Raw genomic sequence first — 23,194 nt, 5'->3', positions numbered from 1 at the left:
AAGAAAACGTAACTGCACTCTTCTGAAAGAAGCATCTGCCAATTTAGAATCTTACACTCATTAAAAAATCCCCTCCAGGAACAATCGTGAAATGGATTCATTAACAAACAACAAAAGAGAGTTCATCACCAGCAGGCCTACACTGAAGGATGTATTATGATCTGGAGGAAATGATCTCACAAGGGATAGGATACCTGGGCTAAAGAAAGAAATGAAAACAAAGATAAATTTAAATGAAAATTGTATAAAAATATCTTGTGGGGTTTAAAAAGTATGAGGAATAAAAATCCACAGGAACTCTACTTGGGAATGTAGCTCAGGGGTGGAGCATTACACCAGCAAGTCTTAGGTTCAGTTCACTAAAGCAGGAAGTAAGGTCTTCTGGGGGTGGGGGACTAAAAGAATAAAGGTCTTTCAAGGTCTTTAAATTACCTAAGAGAAAACTTAAAAGAAGGAAAAATTAAGATATTGGCAATTTTTAAATTGTGTAAGTAAAATTGTCATTTGGGGAATAGTACTAAAAATACTTAAACAGTATAACTTAAAATCTGGTAGAGAGAAAGAGGAGGGAAATGGGAGAAAGGGGGAGGGGGAGAGGGAGAGGAGAGGGAGAAGGGGAGGGGGAGGGGGAGAGCAGAAGTTTCAGCGACCAGAACACGCAGCGCTGTAGCATAGGCATCTCGTAAATCTCAGCCCATCCAGATTTCCTCTGAAAACCAGTGACCAAATATTTACCATCTTCCTTGTGGGTGTCACTTGTCTCCCTTCTTGTTGCTTCCTGCATCTAAAAAAAAGTTTGAAAATTTAGGAAGAAAGGCATTTGTGTATGTTCAGATGTAAGCTTACTGGCCTGGGAGTTGAGTACTTTCCTGTTATCAAGGTCATTCATCCCTGGAGGGAGGGAACTAGATCTTCCAGCAGGGGTCCAAGGTTGAGCCCATTTTAAAAGTTACAACACAAGAAGGTTCCAGAGTTGCTTTAGAGCAGGAAAGGAGAGTTCTTGAAACACAAACTATCCTTAGAAGGTAAAAGACATGCCAAACACTGAACTACTGTATTTTGTCTGCATACAAATTAGATAAGGCCACTTTTTCTTTTCCATGTGGGAGTCAGAGGGGGTGGCGGTACACATGTGAGTAGCGAGCCTCTTAGTCTGCACCTTGTTTTTTGAGGCAGGGCTTCTCATTAAACATGTAGCTCGTCTATTTGATTAGTGTGGCTGGCCAGTGAGCTTCTAGGATCCACCTGCTCATCCTGTCCCACCAGCACTTGAGTTCCAATCACAACCTTATGTGGCTTTTACTATGGGGATCCAGATCATCATGTTTGTGCATGAGGTCTCCCCAGCCCAGATCATTTTCTCCAATTTTATCTTTTCTATTTAGAGGACTTTTCTATTTATTTCATTTTCTAATAAAGCCGAGTACCAGCTACAGGAACTAACAAGAGTTTTTCTTTTTCTCCTGAGACAGGGTCTTATTGTATAGCCTTGGCTGGCCTGGAGCTCCTCAAACTTGCTACAATCCTGCTTCCAGCCTCCTAAGTGCTGGAATTACAGGTATGTGCTCATCATGCCAAGCAACTACTAAAGTTTTAAGAAACTGTAAATTAATCTGAGGCATAACTAGGCAAGAACTGAAGCAAAAAAAATCCATCTAATATGTATTTAAAAATACCTTTTTTTTTTTTTTTTTTTTTTTTGGTTTTTCGAGACAGGGTTTCTCTGTGTAGCTTTGCGCCTTTCCTGGAACTCACTTGGTAGCCCAGGCTGGCCTCGAACTCACAGAGATCCTCCTGCCTCTGCCTCCCGAGTGCTGGGATTAAAGGCGTGCGCCACCACCGCCCGGCTTAAAAATATCTTAATATGTTCGTTGTCTTGGCTAGGGATATATCTATCTCAGTGGCACAGTGCTAGCCTAGCATGCCCAAGCCTTGGGTACTATTTCAGCACCCACAGGCACCCACATACACAATTTAGGTAGCCAGAAAAAGAATTTGCACTTCTTTATAATAAATTTAAGAATTATAGTAAGTTATTAAATTCTCTCTCTCTCTCTCTCTCTCTCTCTCTCTCTCTCTCTCTCTCTCTCTCTCTCTCCCCTTGTTTCAGGAATTCTAGAGTTTTTTTTAAACTAAGAAGTGTTATTTAACTGTAAATTGGAATAGACACTCTCTCTGTTTTCTTAAATCAATAGCAAGATTTAAAAAAAGGTAACAGAGATAGTTTCCTAGCACCTAAGTACGATCTCCGAAAACAAAGAAACAAATGCTAACCTGTATTTAAAATTAGAAGGCTATTATAACACACACACACACACACACACACACACACACACACACACACACACTGAAAAATCCTCACTATCTTTTCACTAAAACAGTTCTGATCACCCACATCTCCATTAATCCTCCCTCTGGCTGTTTCTATAGTTCTGTTGCTTACAAGATTATCAAAGAAAAAGCAAATGCAGAAGCTGTCAGTTCTGTTTGAGGTCATATTTGCTCACACACAATAACTTTAATAAAATGATTACATGACTTCTACTAACATTTTTTCTCCAAAACCTTGTTGTTTTTATTTTTTTCTAAATTTGGCATTATCTCTAATTTCTCATACCTGTCACTTCTGTACCACATTACCTTTTTTCTTCTGTCTGTTCCACAGAAGAGGCAGCTTTTGAGAAAGCCACTTTGATACATAAGACTTTAATTAGAAGGTAGAGGCAGAGAATGTGAGAGGTCAGAGAATAAGAGCTGGAAGCATTTGGTAAAGAGAAGGACTTTTATATCCAGCTCTGAACCTTTAATAGATGCATTCCTGTTTGAGCACCAATACCTAGCATACACTGTGCTAAGAGTACATATATAAATAAACACAACACTGCATCATTAGTATTAGTCATTGGCTAATTAATAGATCAGCAGGAGAGTGAATATATTACCTGTGTCCCCAGTGGAAAAACATCTAATTTCTGAGCTGGTGTGCCATTGCCCTGGGTTGCAGAAGTACTGGTTAGAGAATCCTTTATTTCCCGATTGGGGAAGGGAATAAAAAGTCCTTTGTTTGAGTCTATATTAAAAGGAAAGGAATACAATGAAGTTCTGACAGAGTTCAAAGGCAGCGTGTCTTGTAGAAAGATACTAGAGGGGAAGTCACAAGACTGGCTATTAATTCATGGCATCATCACTTAGAAACCATGTGAACCTGGGCAAATTGCTTCAGCTCTAAATTCTCTCACTTTGCTACTTCACCAGTGACAATGATACATACTACCTGTCTGTCAGTAGTTCAGTTGAAGGGAGGCAAAAACAACCTCATGGATATTAAGTGGCCTCATGAATTCTGAAGTGCTCTATAGACATTCAGAAGGCAAATAGTGTTTTGCACACTTCCCATGTGAGTAAATAATGCCATCTGACATTAATTCAGCAATCTCCCTCTACAGCATATGTCCAGAACAGACTCCTGGCTCTCTATATCTCCAGGGCTCTAATCTGCAGACTGCACTGATTCATCATTGCAAGCCTGGCTCTTTTTGCCTTGATTTCCTCATTTGTAAGAAGAGAATATCTAATCAAACCTGCTGTATAAAGAATACTAAATGCTTAGGTCTCCCAGTATTTCTTACATATGATTAGAGAAATAATTTTAAAAATGAAAAAAAAATATAAAACTACTAATGGTAGGGACTCTGGAAGTTACAATTTGAACTGGCACACAAATGTGTGCTTATCCCAGGACAAGAGAGGCTGAAGCAAGAGGATCTCGAGTATGGTCTTTACAAGTTCTTTACAAGTTCTAGGGCAGCCTCCCTTCTGGAGGAACTTTTGAAAATAAGTTTTTTTGTTGTTGTTGTTTTTTTTTTTTTTTGCATTAGTTTAGGAAGTTCTTTTTAGCAGGATTGTGCAAGAATCAAGATAGTTTCAAAATCTTGGACCTTCTTCAAGCAATGTGTTCTGAATGTTTCTGGCAGAAGGAAACTACCAAGAGCTAGTGCAAATGAAAACACAGAATGGCAAAGGCAGCCTCCTGAACAACAGCCCCTAAGTTCATTTGGGACTCTGAGATGCGTCCTATTTCTGAGTTGCTTTCTGGGTTTGAAATGTTGCCTGTAGATACAAGATAACTCTTCTATTGCTGACTTTGGTAAAACTACCTTTCTGAAAATAGCATGAAGCTCTCTAACTTTGTGCTCTTTGGTAGCTTTCACTGTGGCACTGTGGACAAAACAAGGAGAAGCAGACTGGTGGCTGCAATCTGATCACTGGAGAAAAGTAAACTGATTTGGGTTCAGGCTCCTCTCATCCTCACCCTGCACAAGATGCCTTTTTCTGTGTAGCCCTTAACACTGATTTCCAAACTCACAGGTTCTTTTTCTTTTCTTCAACCTAATGCTCGATTTAAGCAAATCCTCCAATGTCTGAGCTCTTTGCCAAGTGCTCCTGGGCTCCAGGTGTAACTGAAGACTAAATGATCCAAAATCAAAATATCTTAACTCTCATCTCTGTCACTCTCAATTGGCCTTTCTCTTTTTAAAGATAGGATGTCATGTAGCCCAGGTTTACCTCCAACTCATTATGTAGCTGAGAATGACCTTGAACTTCTGACCCTAATGTTTCCACCTCCCAGGTTTTGGGATTGCAGGTGTGTACTGTGATACTTGGTTTAGTCTAATCTCTTTATGTCCAGCCCTGAATTTCCTGAATAAAGTTCCCTATAAAAGCACAAACATACATAAGCAGTATTTTTTAAGCCAAACTTACTATCTTCACTTACAAGTCTCCTCCTGCGGGCATTTCCCCAATCTGGGCATTGGTATTCCTCCTCAACAATCCCTCAAGACAGAAACTTGTTCTTGGATTCTCACACTGAAATCTCAGTCAGTCATCAAATTGTACAGACTCACTCTTCTTGGGGTGAGTGAGAGGAGAGTTTTATTTTAATTGAGATGTAATTACTGTATCACTGCTTTCATCCTTTTACAGAATACCACTCAGTGGTTCTCAGTATATTCACAAAGCTGAGCGACTATCATCATGATCTCATTGCAGAACATTTCATTACCCTATGAAGAAATCCCGTAGTTGTCATGGCCAATTCTCCCTTTTCTGCTATCCCCTCAAAACCATCAATTCACTTTCAGTCTGCATAAACTTATTTTTCTACATATTTCAAATAAATGGACTCATAAATGGCCTTCTGCATATGGCCTTCATTTAGTGTGATGGTTTCAAGATACAGTCTGTGCACATCTCAGCAATTCCTTCCTTCCATGGTTGAATTTTTTTTTTTTGGTTTTTCATCAGGGAAATGCAAATCATAACCACTTCATACACATTAGGAATACAAGACTCAACAGGACAGATAATAGGTGAAAGCAAGGATGTGGGAAAATTTGATTCTTCATTCATTGCTAATAGCAGAGTGAATTTGTACAGCATCTTTGGATAGTTTAACAGTTCCTCAAGAAGTTAAACATAGAGTTACAAGAAACTCCACTCTACTGTTTTCTGGGAAAAAATTAAAACATGCATCTATGCAGACACTTGTACAGTAATAAAAACAGTGTTATCCACAATGGCCAAAAGCTTATTGATTGATGAATGATGAAGCAAGCTATGATATATCCATATAAGGAATAGTATTCGGCCATGGCATGGTCGCTCACACCTTTAATACCAGCACTCAAGAGGCAGAGGCAGGCAGCTCTCTGTGAGTTCGAGGCCAGCCTGATCTGCAAAGCAAGTTCCAGGACAGCCATGGCTGTTACACAGAGAAACCCTGTCTCGAAATAAAAATGGATTGCCTAGATCCCTAACAGAAAATGACTTGCTGCCCAGCTATGGAAAAGGACTTCAGCTGTTTGCTCTTCAAGATCTGTATCTGATACAGAGAACCACCCACCTACTGATGTCACACACCCTTAAGGCAATCCCTTTCCAGTGACCCAGCTAGGCAAGGGAGAGACATTCTCACCTGCTCCATTTCTGACCTTGGCCAGTTCACTCCTCCTTATACAACCTGGTAGTCCCCTGTCCACCAAGGTCATCATATTGAATTTAGTGCATACACCTGATTGGCATAGCATGTTACAGTCCAGAACTCCTAGACTCAAGCAATTGGTAGAGACATTTTGAAAAGCAAGTCTCACTTGAGCAGAAGCTCTGTCTCCTCAAACTTCTTTTGCCCCCTTCTTCTCACTGTAAAACTGTGATAAACATCTTATACAATTTCAAATAAAAAAATTAAAAGCAGAAATAACTTGGGCTGGAGAGATGGTTCAGGGATTAATAGCACTTGCTGCTCTTGTAGAGAACCTGGATTCAGTTTCTAGCATGCAAATGAAGGCCATAACCATCTGTAACTACAGTTTCAGGGGATCTGATGCCCTCTTTTGGCCACTGTGGGTTCTACTGCACACATGTGATACACACACATGCAGACAAAACAGTCATACATACAAAACTAAAATAAATAGCTGGACTGTGGTGGTGCATTCCTTTAATCCCAGCACTTGGGAGGCAAATGCAGGTGGATCTCTGTAAGTTCGAGACCAGCCTAGTCTACAGAACAAGTTCCAGTATAAGACTACACAGAGAAACCTTGTCTTGAAAAACCAATAAATAAATAAATCTTTTTGTTTGTTTGTTTTTTCGAGACAGGGTTTCTCTGTGTAGTTTTGGAACCTGTCCTGGATCTCAGTCTGTAGACCAGGCTGGCCTCAAACTCATAGAGATCCGCCTGCCTCTGCCTCCCAAGTGCTGGGTTTAAAGGCGTGCGCTGCCGCTGCTGCTACCGCCGCCGCCACTCAGCAAATAAATAACTCTTTTAAAAAGGAAATTACTTGTCTGCTACTAGTCCCTAAAATAAATGCAACTGAGCCATTTTATTTAATTTACTAATCCCTAATAAAAATTTAATCTCCACCTTAAAATATGCAATCACATTCACATTAAATGACAATTATTAAATAAAATTAGTGTTTTCCCACCATAATAGACTGTCATGAATTGTAGCTTCAGCATCCTTGTACTTTGATCTCTTCAATATCTCTTGAATATTTTATTCATAGACTCAATTCTTTATAAATTTAATTTCTGTAACAAAACATCACAGGCAAAAAAACCCTCAGTGTTTGTCTCCAGGTTTTCTTTTCATCCTTGAGGATTTAATCTGGATGTACTTCCTCATCTGTAGTCCCATTATTATTGCTGTATTCAGATGAGTCCTCATTTGACTGATCCTAGCTTGAGTTATCTCTCCAGGGACACATCTACTCATGCCTCTTTAAAACCAATTGCTATTCATTTTCACATGAGTATAAAAATGAACACAGTTATTAGGAAGGAGGCTCTTAGCAACTTGGTCTTTGTGCCAGTCATAAGCTGAGTCAATGTCTTAATCTGTTATACCTATTATTTGCTGATCTGTCCTACTTGGATTTGCTGCCAACACATTCCTCATTTCTCAGATGTAGTTTGCAGCTTCTTTTCGACAACTTTTTCTTCTCAACTATGCCCACTGAATGACCTACTCAAGCATCTCCCATCTAGAAACTATTTCCCAGGCCCCCTCAGTATTTGAGGGCTACTGCTTCCTTCCCATGTCTGTCTCTGTCACAGTGGCGTTCTTGTCTCAGCCTGACTTGTGACCTAGTTAGCTGTGAGATAAATAGCTCAGGACTGGAAGTATATGAAGATGTGACACTATTGTGTCATTCCCTTGCTAGCCTAACACAAGTTCTGCCCAGTAGGCAGAGCTAAATTGCTCTCTTTTGCACTGTAGCAGAGATTGCTAGTTACCCCTGCATTTATCATTCCACTCTTTTTACTTATTTATTTATTTTCGTTTTTTTTGGAGACAGGTTTTTTGTTTGTTTGTTTGTTTTGTTTTGTTTTGTTTTGGGGTGTGTGTGTGTGTGTGTGTGTGTGTGTGTGTGTGTGTGTGTGTAGCCTTCTGGAACTCTCTCCATAGACCAAGCTGGTCTTGAACTCACAGAGATCTGCTGGAATTAAATGCATGCTACCGCATGCCCCTTCCCTCCCCTCCTCACCACTGCCTGGCTATCATTCCACTCTTAAAATTCCCTGACCCCACAACAGCCTTGAAAGGTTCTTTCTATAAGAAAGAGAAATGAACTTCTGCCTTGTTTAAGCCAGTATTTTGGAAAGTCTCTGCTATTCCCTACTGACTTTTATCCATGTAAAACACCATCATGGCTAAATTGAGATGATGAGAATCAACAAGTTGAAATGGGATAGTTTTTAACCAGTTATAAAGAAGACCTTGGAGCTGGTGGGATGGCTGAGGGTAAAGGCACTTGCTGCCAAGCCTGACCACTTGAGTTAGTCAGTTGTCTTCTGGCCCCCAACACCTACATTGCAGCATGAGTGCCCCCCGCCACAGAGAGAATAAATAAATAAATAAATAAATAAATAAATAAATAAATAAATAAATATGTAATAATGAAGAAGACCTTGATGTGTCTGTTAGTTATAGGGATGAACCACTGAGGTGAAGTCTTAAAAATCGCCCCTTGCCCTTTGTGTGTGTGTGTGTGTGTGTGTGTGTGTGTGTGTTCCAGGACAACCAGTGCTATACAAAGAAACCCAGTCTCAAAAAAACAAAACAAAAACAAAAACAAAAAAAACCCCAAAAACAAAAAGACCCTGTCTCAAAACAAAATCTGTACAAGGATATTTATAGTATTCTTTTTCATTATAATTTCAAATTTTAGAGGCAATCAAGATGTCCTTTAGAAGTTGAGTTTACTAAGTAAACTATAGGACAATGGACTATTTATCAGCATTAGGAAGAAATGAGCTAACAACTCACAAAATATTACAGAAGAACTAGGCATGTGGTACACATTCCCCTCCCCCTTGAGACTGGGTCTCACTATGTAGGTCTGGCTGTCCTGGAACTCACTCTGTAGAATAGGCTGTCCTGGAACTCACAAAAATTGCCTGCCTCTGCTGCCCAAGTGCTGGGATTAAAGGCATGCACCTCTATACATTGCTTGTGGCAAACACTTTTAATCCTAGTACTCAAGATACCGAAGCAGGCAAATCTCTATAAATTCAAGGTCAATCTGTTCTACATTGAGAGTTCTAGTCAAGCCAGGAACACACAGTGAGACCAGTCAGCTTAGCTGAATTGGTGAGCTCCAGATTCAGCAAGATACCCTGACTACTCAAAAAAAAAAAAAAAAAAAAAAAAAAAAAAAAAAAAAAAAAGAAAAAAAAGAAAAAAGAAAAAGAAAAAGAAAGAAAGAAAAAAAAAAGACGAAAGCAGGCTCAGTGATTAAAGCACTTGCCATGCAAGCATAAGGACCAGAGTTTGGACCCCTAGCACCTACATAAGTATTGGGTGGGCAAGCAGCCTGCCTGTGATCCTAATGGGCAAGCTGGTTAGCTGAACTGGTAAGTTATGGATTCAAGTGAGAGACCCTATTTAAGTAATATACAAGATGGAAAGTGATCAAAGAAGAGACCAGACGCCAACCTCTGGCCTCTACACACACTTGCTCCTGCCCAAACATATGCACCCACATACATACAAACACACATACACCACTCAAGTACAACACTCACACATGCATGTGCAAAATGAAAAGATAGGTGAGGTGAAGAATGATTGAGAAAGAACCATCAACCTCTGGTCTCCACACACATGTGTACATGCACCCAAATACATATACACACATATCTATTAAATAGGCATTTGGCCGGGCGGTGGTGGCACACGCCTTTAATCCCAGCACTCGGGAGACAGAGCCAGACGGATCTCTGTGAGTTCGAGGCCAGCCTGGTCTCCAAAGCGAGTTCCAGGAAAGGCACAAAGCTACACAGAGAAACCCTGTCTCGAAAAACCAAACCAAACCAAACCAAAACAAAACAAAAAACCAAAAAAAAAAAAAACTTAAATAGGCATTTGATTTTAAAAATTAAAAAATCTTTTTGTTGATGAATTTTAAATGAATTTTCCTTTGCTAAATGAAAAGACTTCGAGCTTGGTCATAAAGAAGAGGTAGAGTCTGATGAACGCTCTTCAGAGGAATGGCGTTTGTTTGCGGAGGAGAGACAAAGGACGGACTGAGTGGGGCAGGGAGGTGGTCTGGTTTCGGGGGGGAATTGTACTCTGTAGTGGAGAAGCAGGAGACAGGCTTCAGGGTAGGCTGAAGAAATAAGTCGAGGCCCAAGTTCAGGGGAACGTTGTACACCAGCTTAAGGAATTGAAAATTAATAGTTGGGTGGGAGCCATCAAAACTTTAAGCAGGAGTGAATAATTAATTATCTCAGCTGTGTTTTAAGAGAATTAATCTGGCATCAAAGTACAAAATAAATGAGAAAAAAAAAGCTGCAGGAAGAACTTTGATGATATATAGACCACACTTGGCACCCAAATTCTGCCACTTATTGTATAAGTAGGGCAGGTTATTTCATCTGTTTGGGTTTCAGTTTCTTCACCTGTCAAACAACTTTAAGGGTGTGAGGATTAGATGAAATCACAGACAGTACCTAGGCCAGAGTTTGAACTCAGTGAGTATTAAGAGACCTGTAAAACTGAGACTATTAGGAAATGGAAAGGCCAGACAGTGGTGGCACACGCCTTTAATCCCAGAACTGGAGTCAGAGGCAGGCAGCTCTCTCAATTTGAGGCCAGCCTGGTCTACAGAGCAAGTTCCAGGACAGCCAGGACTTGAAAAAAAAAAGAAAAAAAAGGAAGGAAGGAAGGAAGGAAGGAAGGAAGGAAGGAAGGAAGGAAGGAAGGAAGGAAGGAAGGAAGGAAGGAAGGAAGGAAGGAATGGAAAGGGGGGCTCAGAATTACACTGAAGGATATAAACTTGGAGGATCAGCAGCATCAAACCCTGGTGCCGGGGAGGTTTTTTTTTTTTTTTTTTTTAATTAACCTGACACAAGCTAGAATCATCTGGGAAGAGGGAACCTCAACCAAGAAACTGACTCCATCAGACTGGCCTGTGAGCCAATCTATGAGACATTGTCTTGACTAATGATTGATGTGGGAGGTCCTAGGCCATTGTGGCATTGTTACCTCTGGAAAGATGGTCCTAGGTTGTATAAAAAAGCAAGCTGAGCAAGCCATTGGGAGCAAGCCAGTAAGCAGTGTTCCTCCATGGTCACTGCTTCAGTATCTGCCTCCAGGTTTCTGCCCTGCTTGACTTACTGAGTTCCTGCCTTGGCTTCCTTCAGTGATGGACTGTGATTGGGAACTGTAAGGAAATACATCCTTTTCTCTCCAAGTTGCTTTTGGTAGCGGTGTTTGTCATAGCAACAAAAAGAAAACTAGACAACACCCATGTGATTCTGAGCCAAGATCACAGCAGAGTTGGGATGATTCCCATGAAACACAAAGAGCTCTTTAGGCTTTGTCTGCTCTGGGGGACATTTAGCTTGAGGGGCTGGAACATTTAGAGCAAGATGATTCTAGTTAGTTAACAGAGATGAATGGCTGGTGAGACACTGGTACAGCTGTCAATCTAGACTAATATTTTTAATAAATGAGAAAGTAGAAAACAAGTAATAAATATATTTACTTTATAAATTAAAATGTGAGGGCTGTTTCTCAGATAATTGGAAATCAATCTACCTCAAGACCCAGCTATACTACTCTTGGGCATATACCCAAGGAATGCTCAATCATACCACAAGGACACATGCTCAGCTATGTTCATAGCAGCATTATTCATAATAGCCAGAACCTGGAAACAACCTAGATGCCCCTCAACCAAAGAATGGATAAAGAAAATGTGACACACACATATACACAATGGAGTAGTAAAAAACAATGATATTATGAGGTTTGCAGGCAAATAGATGGAACTAGAAAATATCATCCTGAGTGAGGTAACCCAGACTCAGAAGGAAAAACATGGTATGTACTCACTCATAAGTGGATACTAGATGTAAAGCAAAGGATAAGCAGACTACAACCCACAGCTCCAGAGAAGCTGGACTCATAGAAGAAGAGGGACACATAGATAGCCCAGCGAAGGAGAAATAGATGAGATCTACATGAGCAAACTGGAGGTGAGGGTGGTGGTGGTAATGGAGGGCAAGGGATGGGGGATGAGAACATAAGGGAATGGGAGATTCAATCAGAAACAGGGACAGTGGGAGAGTAAGGAAAGAGATACCATGATAAATGAAGACATCATGGGAACAGGGAGAAACAGGGTGCTAGGGAAGTTCCCAGGAATCCACAAAGATGACCCCACCTTAGACTACTAGCAATAGTCGAGAGGGTGCCTGAACTGGCCTACTCTGGTAATCAGATGAGTGAATACCCTAACTGTCATCATAGAGCCTTCATCCAGTGACTGATGGAAGCAGATGCAGAGATCCATGGCCGGGCGCCAGGCCGAGCTCCAGGAATCCAATCAATGAGAGAGAGGAGGGGTTCTATGAGCAAGGGACATCAAGATCATGATGGGAAAACATGCAGAGACAGCCAGCCAAACTAGTAGAAACTCATGAACTGTGGACCAATAGCTGTGGAGCCCCCATGGGACCAGACTAGGTCCTCTAGATCGGCAAGACAGTTGAACTATTTAGGGGGCCCCCAGGCAGTGGGATCGGGATCCACCCCTTGTGCATGAGCAGACTTTTTGGAGCTCAGTGCCTATGGTAGGACACCTTGTGCAGCCTTGGTGCAGGGGGGGGGGGGGCTTGGACCTGCCTCAAATGAATGTACCAGGCTCCCTATGGGAGACCTTGCTTTGGAGGATGTGGGAATGGGGGGGTGGGGTGGGGGAGGCTGGGGGATGGGAGGAGGGAGGAGAGGGGAATCTGTGGTTGGTATGTAAAATAAATAGAAAATTTCTTAATAATAAAAAGAAAAAAATTTGTGGCTGGAGAGATGGCTCAGCGGTTAAGAGCGCTGGCTGCTCTTCCAGAGGTCCTGAGTTCAATTCCCAGTAACCACATGGTGGCTCACAACCATTTATAGTGGGATCTAATGTCCTCTGTTCTGGTATGCAGGTATACATGCAGAGCACTCATACATAAAATAGAAATTAAAAAAATTAAAAGGTAGCAAGGGATGGTGGGAGTGGTGGTGCACACCTTTAATCCTGGCACTCAGGAGGCAGAGGCAGGCAAATCTCTGTGAGTTTGAGGCCAGCCTGGTCTAAAGAGTGAATTCCAGGACAGTCAAGGCTACACAGATAAATCCTGTCTCAAAAAACAAAACAAAACAAAAAATGAGTGATATCAACAAGGACAAAGGGACAAGAAAGAACAGGGAGGCTAAAGACATAGCCTGAGTGTGCTTATTTTGAGGGTGTGAACAGGACAAGAATCCAAGACAGAGAAATTCCCTGCCTATTCAAAAGCGCTGCCTTGAACAACTGAGCAGGCGGAAGCTGTTCTGCAGGAAAGCCTGAGGCGTGCCCATTAACATGGCATAACTACGTTAATCATATCGCATTACCAACAGAGCTTACTGGCCATCCTCCCCAAGGATCTAGCACAAACACAATTGGCAGTGGGGAACAAAGCTCTTTAATGTCTCAAACCAGCAAAATAAATTTTATATTAAAAAATTAGGCAGCAGATGGTGCCTCAAAGAACTTTTGGAAACTGATTGTCTAGGCAGCAGTTTATTCTAAGTAAAGACTGTAAACTTAAAGACACTTTGACTCTTGGAGTTAATTCTTACACACACAAATAATATATTACATGAAGTATAATTCTAATTCAGTTCATATAAGGGGGCAGTCAAATTTTGCTTCAAAGTACTTTTCTCATCTGAAAATAGATATACAAATGTGTGTACCTAGAAGAAAAAACTAGCCAAAGTAGTAATTGTGATTCTGTTTTGTGGTGAGATTCTGAGTAAGCAGAATGTTGTTCTTTATACATTTCAGCGTTTGCCAAAATTATTTAAAAATTGCATCTATTTGAAATATAAAAAACACTTTCTAATGCAAAACAAAGCAACCCATAGGTCTGTCATTTATATGTACTGAGATATCAAGGGAAAAAAGAGAAAGGAAAATACTTTTTTATAATTTATCATGAAATCCTGTGAAAATGACTTAATAAATGTTCACATGGATAGATTAAAAAGTCAGAACAATAAAGCAATATATGTTAGCACAACAGGAAACCTTTAATATCTGTACTACACAGCCAATCTCTTGTTATTAGAGTTCTTTTCTGGAAAGAAAGTGAAGGCCATTAATGTGGAATAACCACTTTAATTGTACTGGAACGCCAATAATGGTAGTTCTAAAACCCTTTGAAAATGGGCTGTGTCTACTAAGACTGTTCTCAATAGAGACTGTACACTATAACTCATTGTATATTTTAACTCATGTTATAAATCCTTGTCTGTGCTAGTGGAATAATATGATATTAATGGAGTCTACTTCAGCTTATGCAAGAAAAGGCAGTCAAATTCTATATTGCAAACACAAGAGATTCTGCAGCTGGGAAGGTACTTGCTTGGGAAGCCTAAGAGGCTCAGCGTGTTAGCAGCAATGGATACAGGTGAGTCACGAGTCTCTGACTAAGGAAATAAATTACCTTAACAATCAATGCCCAGGAGCCTGTGGGGATTGGTAATGTAATTTTAGGGTCACAACTGATGTAAGGTGATTTAAATGAAACTGAATTCTCTGAGTGTACAGCTTGTGCTTTGAAAGGTGCTGGGTTATACCTGTACAACACAGGGTCCTTCTGGCAGCAAGAAAGAGAGAAAAAAACAGTCAGTAAATACTGGACTTGCTTTAAATCTGTGTTTTCACAATTACTTTGCTTAATTCTAGCCCAGATTGGCTATGACAGCAAAGACAACTGATGTCTTGGTTATTTTACTATCACAGAAACAATGCTGACCTGTTTCGATCCTGGTGTCGCCCTCAGGATTGACTTTTGATGCAGAGCCTTCATCTGCCACACAGGTTTTCATTGTCTTCTCCCTAGAGCTATCATGGAGAAGGATTTATTTAAAACTCAGAAGAAAGCTTCTGAGATCACCAGTTTATGCTGCTTAGAAAATATTAGTTCTTGATTTCCCCCACATGATCTAGGATGTGTTAATATAACTATGCTTTACAGATATCTCAGTAGAGGCCATGATTTTTTAAAAGTCAGAATACTTATACTAAAAACTATGATAAAAAAGAACATCAACTTTTAAGTGTGAAAGCCAGAAAATTCAGAATTTTTTTAAAATCTGAAACTTAAATCTAAAGAATTGAGAGACTATGATTTTTAAAATTAAAATAAGCATAGTTAGGTCCTGCTAGCACAAATTATAGTAGAGGCTACTGTAGCTGTAGAAAAACAGATAAAAGAGGAAAGTGTTTGTACTTGAGGTAGTTACTTGGGAAGCACAGGAAATATAGCCTGAGTGCAGGCTCTTGATACTCATCATCTTATTTAATCATAAAAGCCCCTCTATAGGGCTGGAGAGATGGTTCGACAGTTAAGATCACTGGCTGCTCTTCCAGAGGACCCAGGTTCAATTCTTAGCAACCACATGGCAGTTCACAACTGTTTGTAACTCCAGTTCCTAGGGATCTGGCACCCTCAAACAGACATACATGCAGGCAAACCACCAATGTACACAAAATAAAAATAAACAAAATAATTTTTTTAAAAAACCCTCTACTAACTATTATCCCCCTTTTATAGGTAGGTAAACTGGGACTCAGAGAGTCTTTAAGAACTACCTAATACTGGGGACCTTATAAGATACTGTAATACTGGACATAGAAGAACATTTTAACCTCTGGTTTAGCAGTCACTTAAAGGTAACTTTAACAGATTAATGATGGCATTCTTTGCCTAAATAGAAATTTCACTCAGTATATATTGGTTTATCTCTATCTTATTACGGTAAAAAAATACAATATATTTAAAATAGGATTTGGTTTGCTGCATATGTGTATTTTACATATATATATATATAAATATTTTAAAAGAAAGATTCTATTTATGTCTACAGTAAGGTAAATATTATTCTGTGTAAATTGACCCCAATAAACATTACATTTAAAAATAGGAAAATAAGGGAAAAATAGAAAATTAAGGATCTTTCTGAAGGTTACCATAAAACAAAGATCAGAACAAAGATAGCTAATATTTCTGGGCAGTGGTGACGCACACCTTTAATCCCAGCACTCGGGAGGCAGAGGCAGGCGTATGTGAGTTCGAGGGCAGCCTGGGCTACAGAGTGAGTTCCAGAACATCCAGAAGTGTTACACAGAGAAACCCTGTCTCAAAAAAAACAAAACAAAACAAAAAACAAAAAAAATTGCTTGGAAAAGAAGATGTTAGACCAATAGATATTGGTTTCACTTATTCATTATTATTATTATTATTATTACTGTTTTTTTTGTTTTTTCGAGACAGTGTTTTTCTGTGTAGTTTTGGTGCCAGTCCTGGATCTCGTTCTGTAGACCAGGTTGGCCTCAAACTCACAGAGATCCACCTGGCTCTGCCTCCCGAGTGCTGGGATTAAAGGCATGTGCCACTGCTGCCCAGCTAACTTATTCATTATTTTATTATTATTATTATTATTATTATCATTGTTGTTATTATTACTATTATTAGTGTGTGTGTGTGTGTGTGTGTGTGTGTGTGTGTGCGCGCGCGCGCGCACAATGTATATTCGAAGGCAGGTATGCTATTGTGTGTATATAGAGGTTAAAAAACAATTTTATGGAGCTACTTCTCTCCTCCCATCCTTATAGAAGTTCCAGAGATCAAACTTGAGTCACCAGACTTGAATAGCAAGCACCTTTAGACCCAGTGAGCCATCTGATCAGCCCCAGTTTTCATCATTAGACAAATTATTTTTTTTAGCAACTTCTATATACCAGGCATTGCTATAGGCACTAAAGATACTACAATAAACAAGGTCCTATTCTCATGAGTTTATATTCTAGTGAGGGGGAAGAAAATAAGTAGGTAAACAATAGGGGCTGTGGAAATAGTTCAGTGGTAGAGGACTCGCCTAAGATACCAAAGGACCTGAATTTAATCCTCAATACTACAAAAGAAAACTAAGGGTAAATAATAGAGTTATTATGATGAAGAATAGAAACATAATGTGGAGATATGTTCATGATGTCTTATTAAACACCATATATATAGGAAGCAAACTACTATAAAGTCAGATACATATATTACACATACAAATCACACATGTACATGTAATATACACATATATCTAATAATATTAGGCTATTTATTGTGTGTGTGTGTTCAGGTGGGTGTGTATTGGTGGAGGCCAGAAACTGATGTCAGATATCTTCCTTGATTGCACTTCATCTAATGTTTTTTTAGACTTAGTCTTCCATGGAACTGGAGCATATCTATTTGGGTGGGCTGGCCAGCCAGTGAACCCCCAGATCCTTTTGTCTTTGCCTCTCCAGCACTGGGGTTACAGACATGTGCCACTATGCCTGTTTTTGTTTTTATTTTTCATTGTTTTTGTTGTTATTGTTAGTGTGGATGCTGGGACTCTAATGTCCTCATGTTTGTGCAGCAGGCACTTTTTCCTGAGTGAACCACCTCCCCAGTCCCAAAGAAACACAACTAGCACTTATTTCTGTGTGGTGAATAATACATTAGACCAAAGGAACAGATTAATAAATACACTCATGTGTATTTAGAATACACAGAAAAGTATTATAAATAGTTAACTCTCAATAACAAAATATAGAGTAACTTTGACTTTTTTGAATTATTTATATTGTGAGGAATTTCTATCTAATTAAAAAACTAATAAAGTCAATTAAAAATTTCAAATTACATTTACTCATTTCTGAGTGTGATCTGTGTGTTCATGCATGTGCCACAGCATCTGTATGGAAGTCAGAAGACAACTTGTAGAACCAGTCCTCCCCTTCTACCATGTGGTCCCAGGCACTGAACTCAGGTTGCCAGGCTTGGTAGCAAGTACTTTAACCACTAAGCTATCTCTCCTGCCCTAATAAGGCTAACTTTTAACAGCAAGAGTTTAGTATAGAAGATATATCTTCCTTTAGTAGGATTTTGTAACAAGAAATGGAAAACTCTACTATTCAGATACTTGACAGCCTCAAGGTCTCTTTACTCTTTGTTTGTAGAGGTTTTGTTTTGTGAGAAATTTGCTGGCTGGGTGGCTGTGGCGCACACCTTTAATCCCAGCACCCAGGAGGCAGAGCCAGGTGGATCCCTGTGAGTTTGAGGCCAGTCTGATCTACAGAGCAAGTTCCAGGACAGGCACCAAAACTACACAGAGAAACCCTGTCTCAAAAACAAAACAAAACAAAACAAAAAACCAAAAAACAAAAAAGAAAGAAAAGAAAAGAAATTTGCCAAAACATCAAAACTCTAAGTCCTGCCAAATGGTACTGAAATTCTAGTTCAATGAGAAAAGATGGTGCACCGATGATAATTCTGTCAAGAGAGGGTGGGTAAGAATTTATGGAATAAAAAATCTTCTAGGGTCCCTGTTGATACGTTGCGAGAATGATGGAATTTACAACAATTGCATCCAAAGGAAAGTCTACAGTTCAGGAACAAAGAGGGCTTGATTCTCCTCCCTATGGACCTATTTGTAAATAGACAATTTTATTCCAGAGCTGAGAATTCTGCTGGGAAATAAGGAAAGTAAACTAGAAATTCCCTTCAACAAAACTAAAAAAAAAATTAGAGATTTTTTTCTTACCTCTTTTCCACCTCTAAAAGAAAATTTTCACTGTTGCCCAACTGACTGAAATGCAGCTTGGCAGCTTTCCTCTCGCTCTCACGCACGGTTCGGTCATCTGGAGGCAAAAACCACGGTCTGAGCATTTTTCTTTTTCAGAGTCAGTGGGAGTAGATCAGAAAAGCATATTTACAGAGGAAAAACTGAGGACCAGACTCATCTTCAGGCATTAGAGACAGGCTACAACACAAATCTATTATGTTGTCACGAGAGCAAGCAGTAACTCAGATGTCATAGCAACAATTGCCAACCAGGTCAACTACTCCTTCAGGAAAGCAAAGCCTGGGCAGCAACAATCTCATACTAAGGCTGAATGTCACATTTTTCTGAAAAATTTTTAACTTAGTTTCCCAACAATAACTTTTCCAGGGCTATTTGAAATTACATTTTCTATCAATAGGAAATATATAATAAACAATGAAATTATGAGGAAATTCAAACTAGTTCATTCTAAGGGATATTTTTTGTTCCTTGTCAACTAGTTCCTAATGAATTGCATTGGACTTATGTTACTATTATTGTTGATAAAACTGGGCACCTGGAAAAATAAGTCTCAACTTAGAAATTTTATGTTGAGGAGGAAGTAGTGGAGAAACCATCAGCCGAAGAAAACTAAAGCTGGAAGTAACTGATAAAATCATAGATGGTCATTCAATAAACAATAAAAGTACTTGTCATACATCCTGCCAACACAAAGAGTTACATAAACATTGACTGATAAACAAATGTCTCCTGCCAGTGCACACTTTGGTCCAACATCCAAAAGGTTAAGGGGCAGCTTACTTCAGTAAAATTCTAGAAGGGATGGAAGAGGAGGGAGGCTCTTACCTAGTTTTTCCAGAGTTTGCAGCGTGTACACAGCGAAAAGCCTATAATCTGTATCTTTCCTTACAACAGGATTGAGTCTCAAATCTAGTTCTTTGAGGAAGGGCAAGGGTTGAAGTCGGGACACCTCCACTAATGAAGGAATGTTGTTGTAATATAAGTTCAGATCCTGGAGTGAACACAAATACTGGATGCCCTGAAAGAAAAAAAGTACATCAGGCAACTGCACACTGCTGATCCTTATAAACACTGCTCAAATCTGTCTGTCTGTCAGTCAGTCTGTCTCTGTCTCTTTCTGTCTCTCTGTCTCTGTGTGTATGTGTGTGTGTGTGTGTGTGTGTGTGTGTGTGTGTGTGTGTGTGTGTATAAAAGGATGATTTAATAGTCTTCCTCAAATTGCTCACTACCTTAGTTTTTTTCTTATGAAATATTAGGTAAATTTTATTGTTCTCAGGGAACATTTTATGAAACTTGCGTTGCCAAAGGCAATAGTATACATCTCAATGCATGTAAAATTAAAAAAACAAAACCATTACGGTTATGACTTGTGAAAGAATTTTATAGAAAGTAACAAAATGTAGTTGGGGAACATTTAAAAAGAAGATCCTATACTTCCCAGGCTGAAATTTTCCATCTGTTATTTCTTCTCATGAGACTATAAATTGAGTTGACCTGGCTGATCATGCAATATGGAACCCACCTTTAGGCTAGTGATCAAATTCCTTGATAAATCTAAGGATCGGAGATTTTTGAAATTTCTGAAGGCATCACCAATAGAATGGATTTTTCCAGCATAAGATCCCTGCAATGAAAGAGACTCCACCAGCTCTGAAAAGAGATCATCAGTAGATATGTTACGATCTCTAACTGCATAAACAGCAGTCAGTGAAAACAAGCTCTCTCCTTCTTCACATACGAATCTGTGAAAGGTCTCCCACCCACAGCTCAGAAGATCAGATCTTTTGCCTTGCATGACTGTTGGAACATGATACCTGTCCATTTGGAAAAATAACAATTGTCTCTAGGTAAAACTTTAAAAATCAGCTCTTTAAAAAATAGCAATACAAGCCAGGCGGCAGTGGCGCCTGCCTTTAATCCCAGCACTGGGAGGCAGAGCCAGGTGGATCTTTTTGAGTTTGAGGCCAGCCTGGTCTACAGAGCAAGATCCAGGACAGGCACCAAAACTACACAGAGAAATCCTGTCTCGAAAAACCAAAATAAATAAATAAATAAAATAGCGATAGATACTGTTAAAGTCTGTGATAAGAAACTCCAGTGTTGCCTGGTGGTGGTGGCGCACTTAATCCCAGCACTTGGGAGGCAGAGACAGGCAGATTTTTGTGGGTTCAAGGCCAGCCTGATCTACAAAGTGAGTTCCAGGACAGCCAGGATTGTTACACAGAGAAACTCTGTCTCAAAAAACCAAAAACCAAACCAAACCAAACCAAAACAAAACAAAATACCACAGTGTAACAGCCATTGGATTCCCCAGTTACCTGAAGATGTAGTGCAAGTCCCTAAAAGCTCTCAAAACAAAATTTATTGCTTTATTTCTATTTTTAATGCTTTGGTCTGCTTAGTTTAGTTTTATTTTGAGGCTGGGTCTTACTAGGTCCCAGGCTGTCCTCAAACTTTCAATAGTCTTCCTGTATCAGCTTCCGTAATGCTGGGATTACAGGCCTAAACCAACCACACTTGCAAAACAAAATTTGAAAAGAACTTTGTACTGTTAGAGTTCAGCTTTTTAAAAAATATTCTCAGAATTTTGCAAGAATACATACTAAATGGAGCAAGATGTTGATTTCAGAGAGGTTTTGAGATAAAAGCAAGATGAAACTGTCACGGTTCCTCAGATGAAGCTAGAATCAGGCCTCCTAAATAACACTCATTGACACAAAGAATGAGATAGAATATCTGTGCTCATGCACTTGTTACTCAACTTCCCAGTGCTCCAGTGTCTTATTTGTAAACTGAAGGAAGTAATAGTGCTTAACTCATAAGATGTAATAATTAAGTTAATGTATACCTAAACCTTAGAACAGTACCCGTGAGCGTGGGATACAGCTCAGTGACACAACATTTGCCCAGTACCATGTCCCCAAAATGCACATGGCTCATGAGTGACAGCAAAGTATCAGTTAATGTTTTATATAATGACCAAGAAGAACTAGGTGTTTTCTTCAGAATCTTACATGGAAAATCTTCAAGACATTGAAGAGGTTATTAGAGAGATGGCTCCGCAGTTAAGAGCACCGGCTGCAAGCCGGGCAGTGGCGGCACATGCCTTTAATCCCAGCACTGGGAGTGGTGGGGGGAGGAAGAGCCAGGAGGATCTCTGTGAGTTCGAGGCCAGCCTGGTCTACAGAGCGAGTTCTAGGACAGGCTCCAAAAGCTACAGAGAAACCCTGTCTCGATAAACAAAAACAAAAATAAAAAACCAACCAAACAAACAAACGAAAAAGGCAAGAACACTGGCTGCTCTTCCAAAGGACGAGTTTCGGTATCCAGCACCCACATGGTGGTTCACAGTCATCAGTAACACCAGTTCCAGTGGATCCAATGCCCTCTTCTGATCTCTGCAGGCACCAGGCATGTACATGGTATATTTACAAACATTCAGGCAAGCTGGGTGTGATAGTGCACATCTTTATTCCCAGCACTCTGGAGGCAGAGCAGGTGGAGCTCTGAGTTCGAGGTCAGCCTGGTCTACAAATCTAGTTACGGGACAGCCAGGGCTACACAGAGGAATCCTGTCTTGAAAAAAAATCAAAACAAAGCAATAACATACAGGCAAAAAATTATATACATAAAATAAAATAAATCCAAAAACAGTATTGGAGGGGTATGATTTGTGCGCATGTATGTGTATCTGTGATTAAGTAAAGTCAACTAGACTTTTAAGAGCATTGAAAAATAGATGAATCTCAAATTTCTCCAAACAAACACTAGCAGATTTGGTAGGTTAAGCTAAGAATTGCAACCAGAACTGAAAGAGGGTTGTACAAGATCCAACTTGTAGGTAAATGCCAGAGAACTCAACTGAAATAAAAATTTAAAGTGCTGGAGCAGTTTGGGTCTCAGAAATTTTTTGTTTGTTTGTTTTTGTGTTGAAGCAGGATCTCACTAAATAGCCCTGGCTGGCCTGGAATTCACTATATAGTTCAGGTTGGCTTCAAACTCAGAGATCCATCTGCCTCTGCCTCCTGAGTGCTGAGATTAAAGGAGTGCGACACCATGCCTAGCCCTCATAAACTTAAAAGTCATAAGCTGAAGATCTCACTCAAGACTAAAGCTGTAGTTTGGAGAAATTGGTATAAGCAGAATCTAGATAGAATACAACCATCTAGATAGAATGCAAAGGAATGTGAAGGTGCACACACAGGTCTGGGAGGGAAGCTGACAGAGGGCCACCTTGGGGAGGGTGGCACTATGGTCATGTTTTCCTGTCCTTTCTGAACACAACAGAAGAGGGAGCTCCAAATCCTCCGGCTTAGAAAACTGTTGTGACCCACCTTTCCCCCAGAAGCACAGCAAACTGGCCTGCATTTAAACAAGAGCCACAGAAACAAATGAACAAATAGTTACAGTGGACTTTTCAGTACAGAACATTATGAGAGAAAAAGGAAAAGCAGCAGAGCAACA

General features: G+C 39.8%; 1 protein-coding gene across 5 annotated transcripts in view; it reads right to left on the bottom strand.

The window, feature by feature from the left end:
• The window catches only part of Lrrc36 (leucine rich repeat containing 36), a 65,794-nt gene that overhangs the window by 19,857 nt on the left and 22,743 nt on the right, over window positions 1-23,194 (bottom strand). For all 5 annotated transcript variants that reach the window (XM_006986798.4, XM_042277578.2, XM_006986797.4 and 2 more), the window contains exons 2-7: window positions 20,253-20,380; window positions 19,556-19,748; window positions 18,689-18,785; window positions 14,863-14,951; window positions 2,943-3,070; window positions 736-784 (exon numbers count right to left, since the gene is read on the bottom strand). In XM_006986798.4, coding sequence (XP_006986860.1) covers window positions 736-784; window positions 2,943-3,070; window positions 14,863-14,951; window positions 18,689-18,785; window positions 19,556-19,748; window positions 20,253-20,380 — 684 coding nt within the window. The remainder of the gene's footprint in view (window positions 1-735; window positions 785-2,942; window positions 3,071-14,862; window positions 14,952-18,688; window positions 18,786-19,555; window positions 19,749-20,252; window positions 20,381-23,194) is intronic.

The sequence above is a fragment of the Peromyscus maniculatus genome, chromosome 5, assembly GCF_049852395.1.
Source record: "Peromyscus maniculatus bairdii isolate BWxNUB_F1_BW_parent chromosome 5, HU_Pman_BW_mat_3.1, whole genome shotgun sequence".
NCBI lineage: Eukaryota > Metazoa > Chordata > Mammalia > Rodentia > Cricetidae > Peromyscus > Peromyscus maniculatus.
Note: the sequence above shows the minus strand (reverse complement) of the source record. Positions and strands in the feature narration are given on the sequence as shown.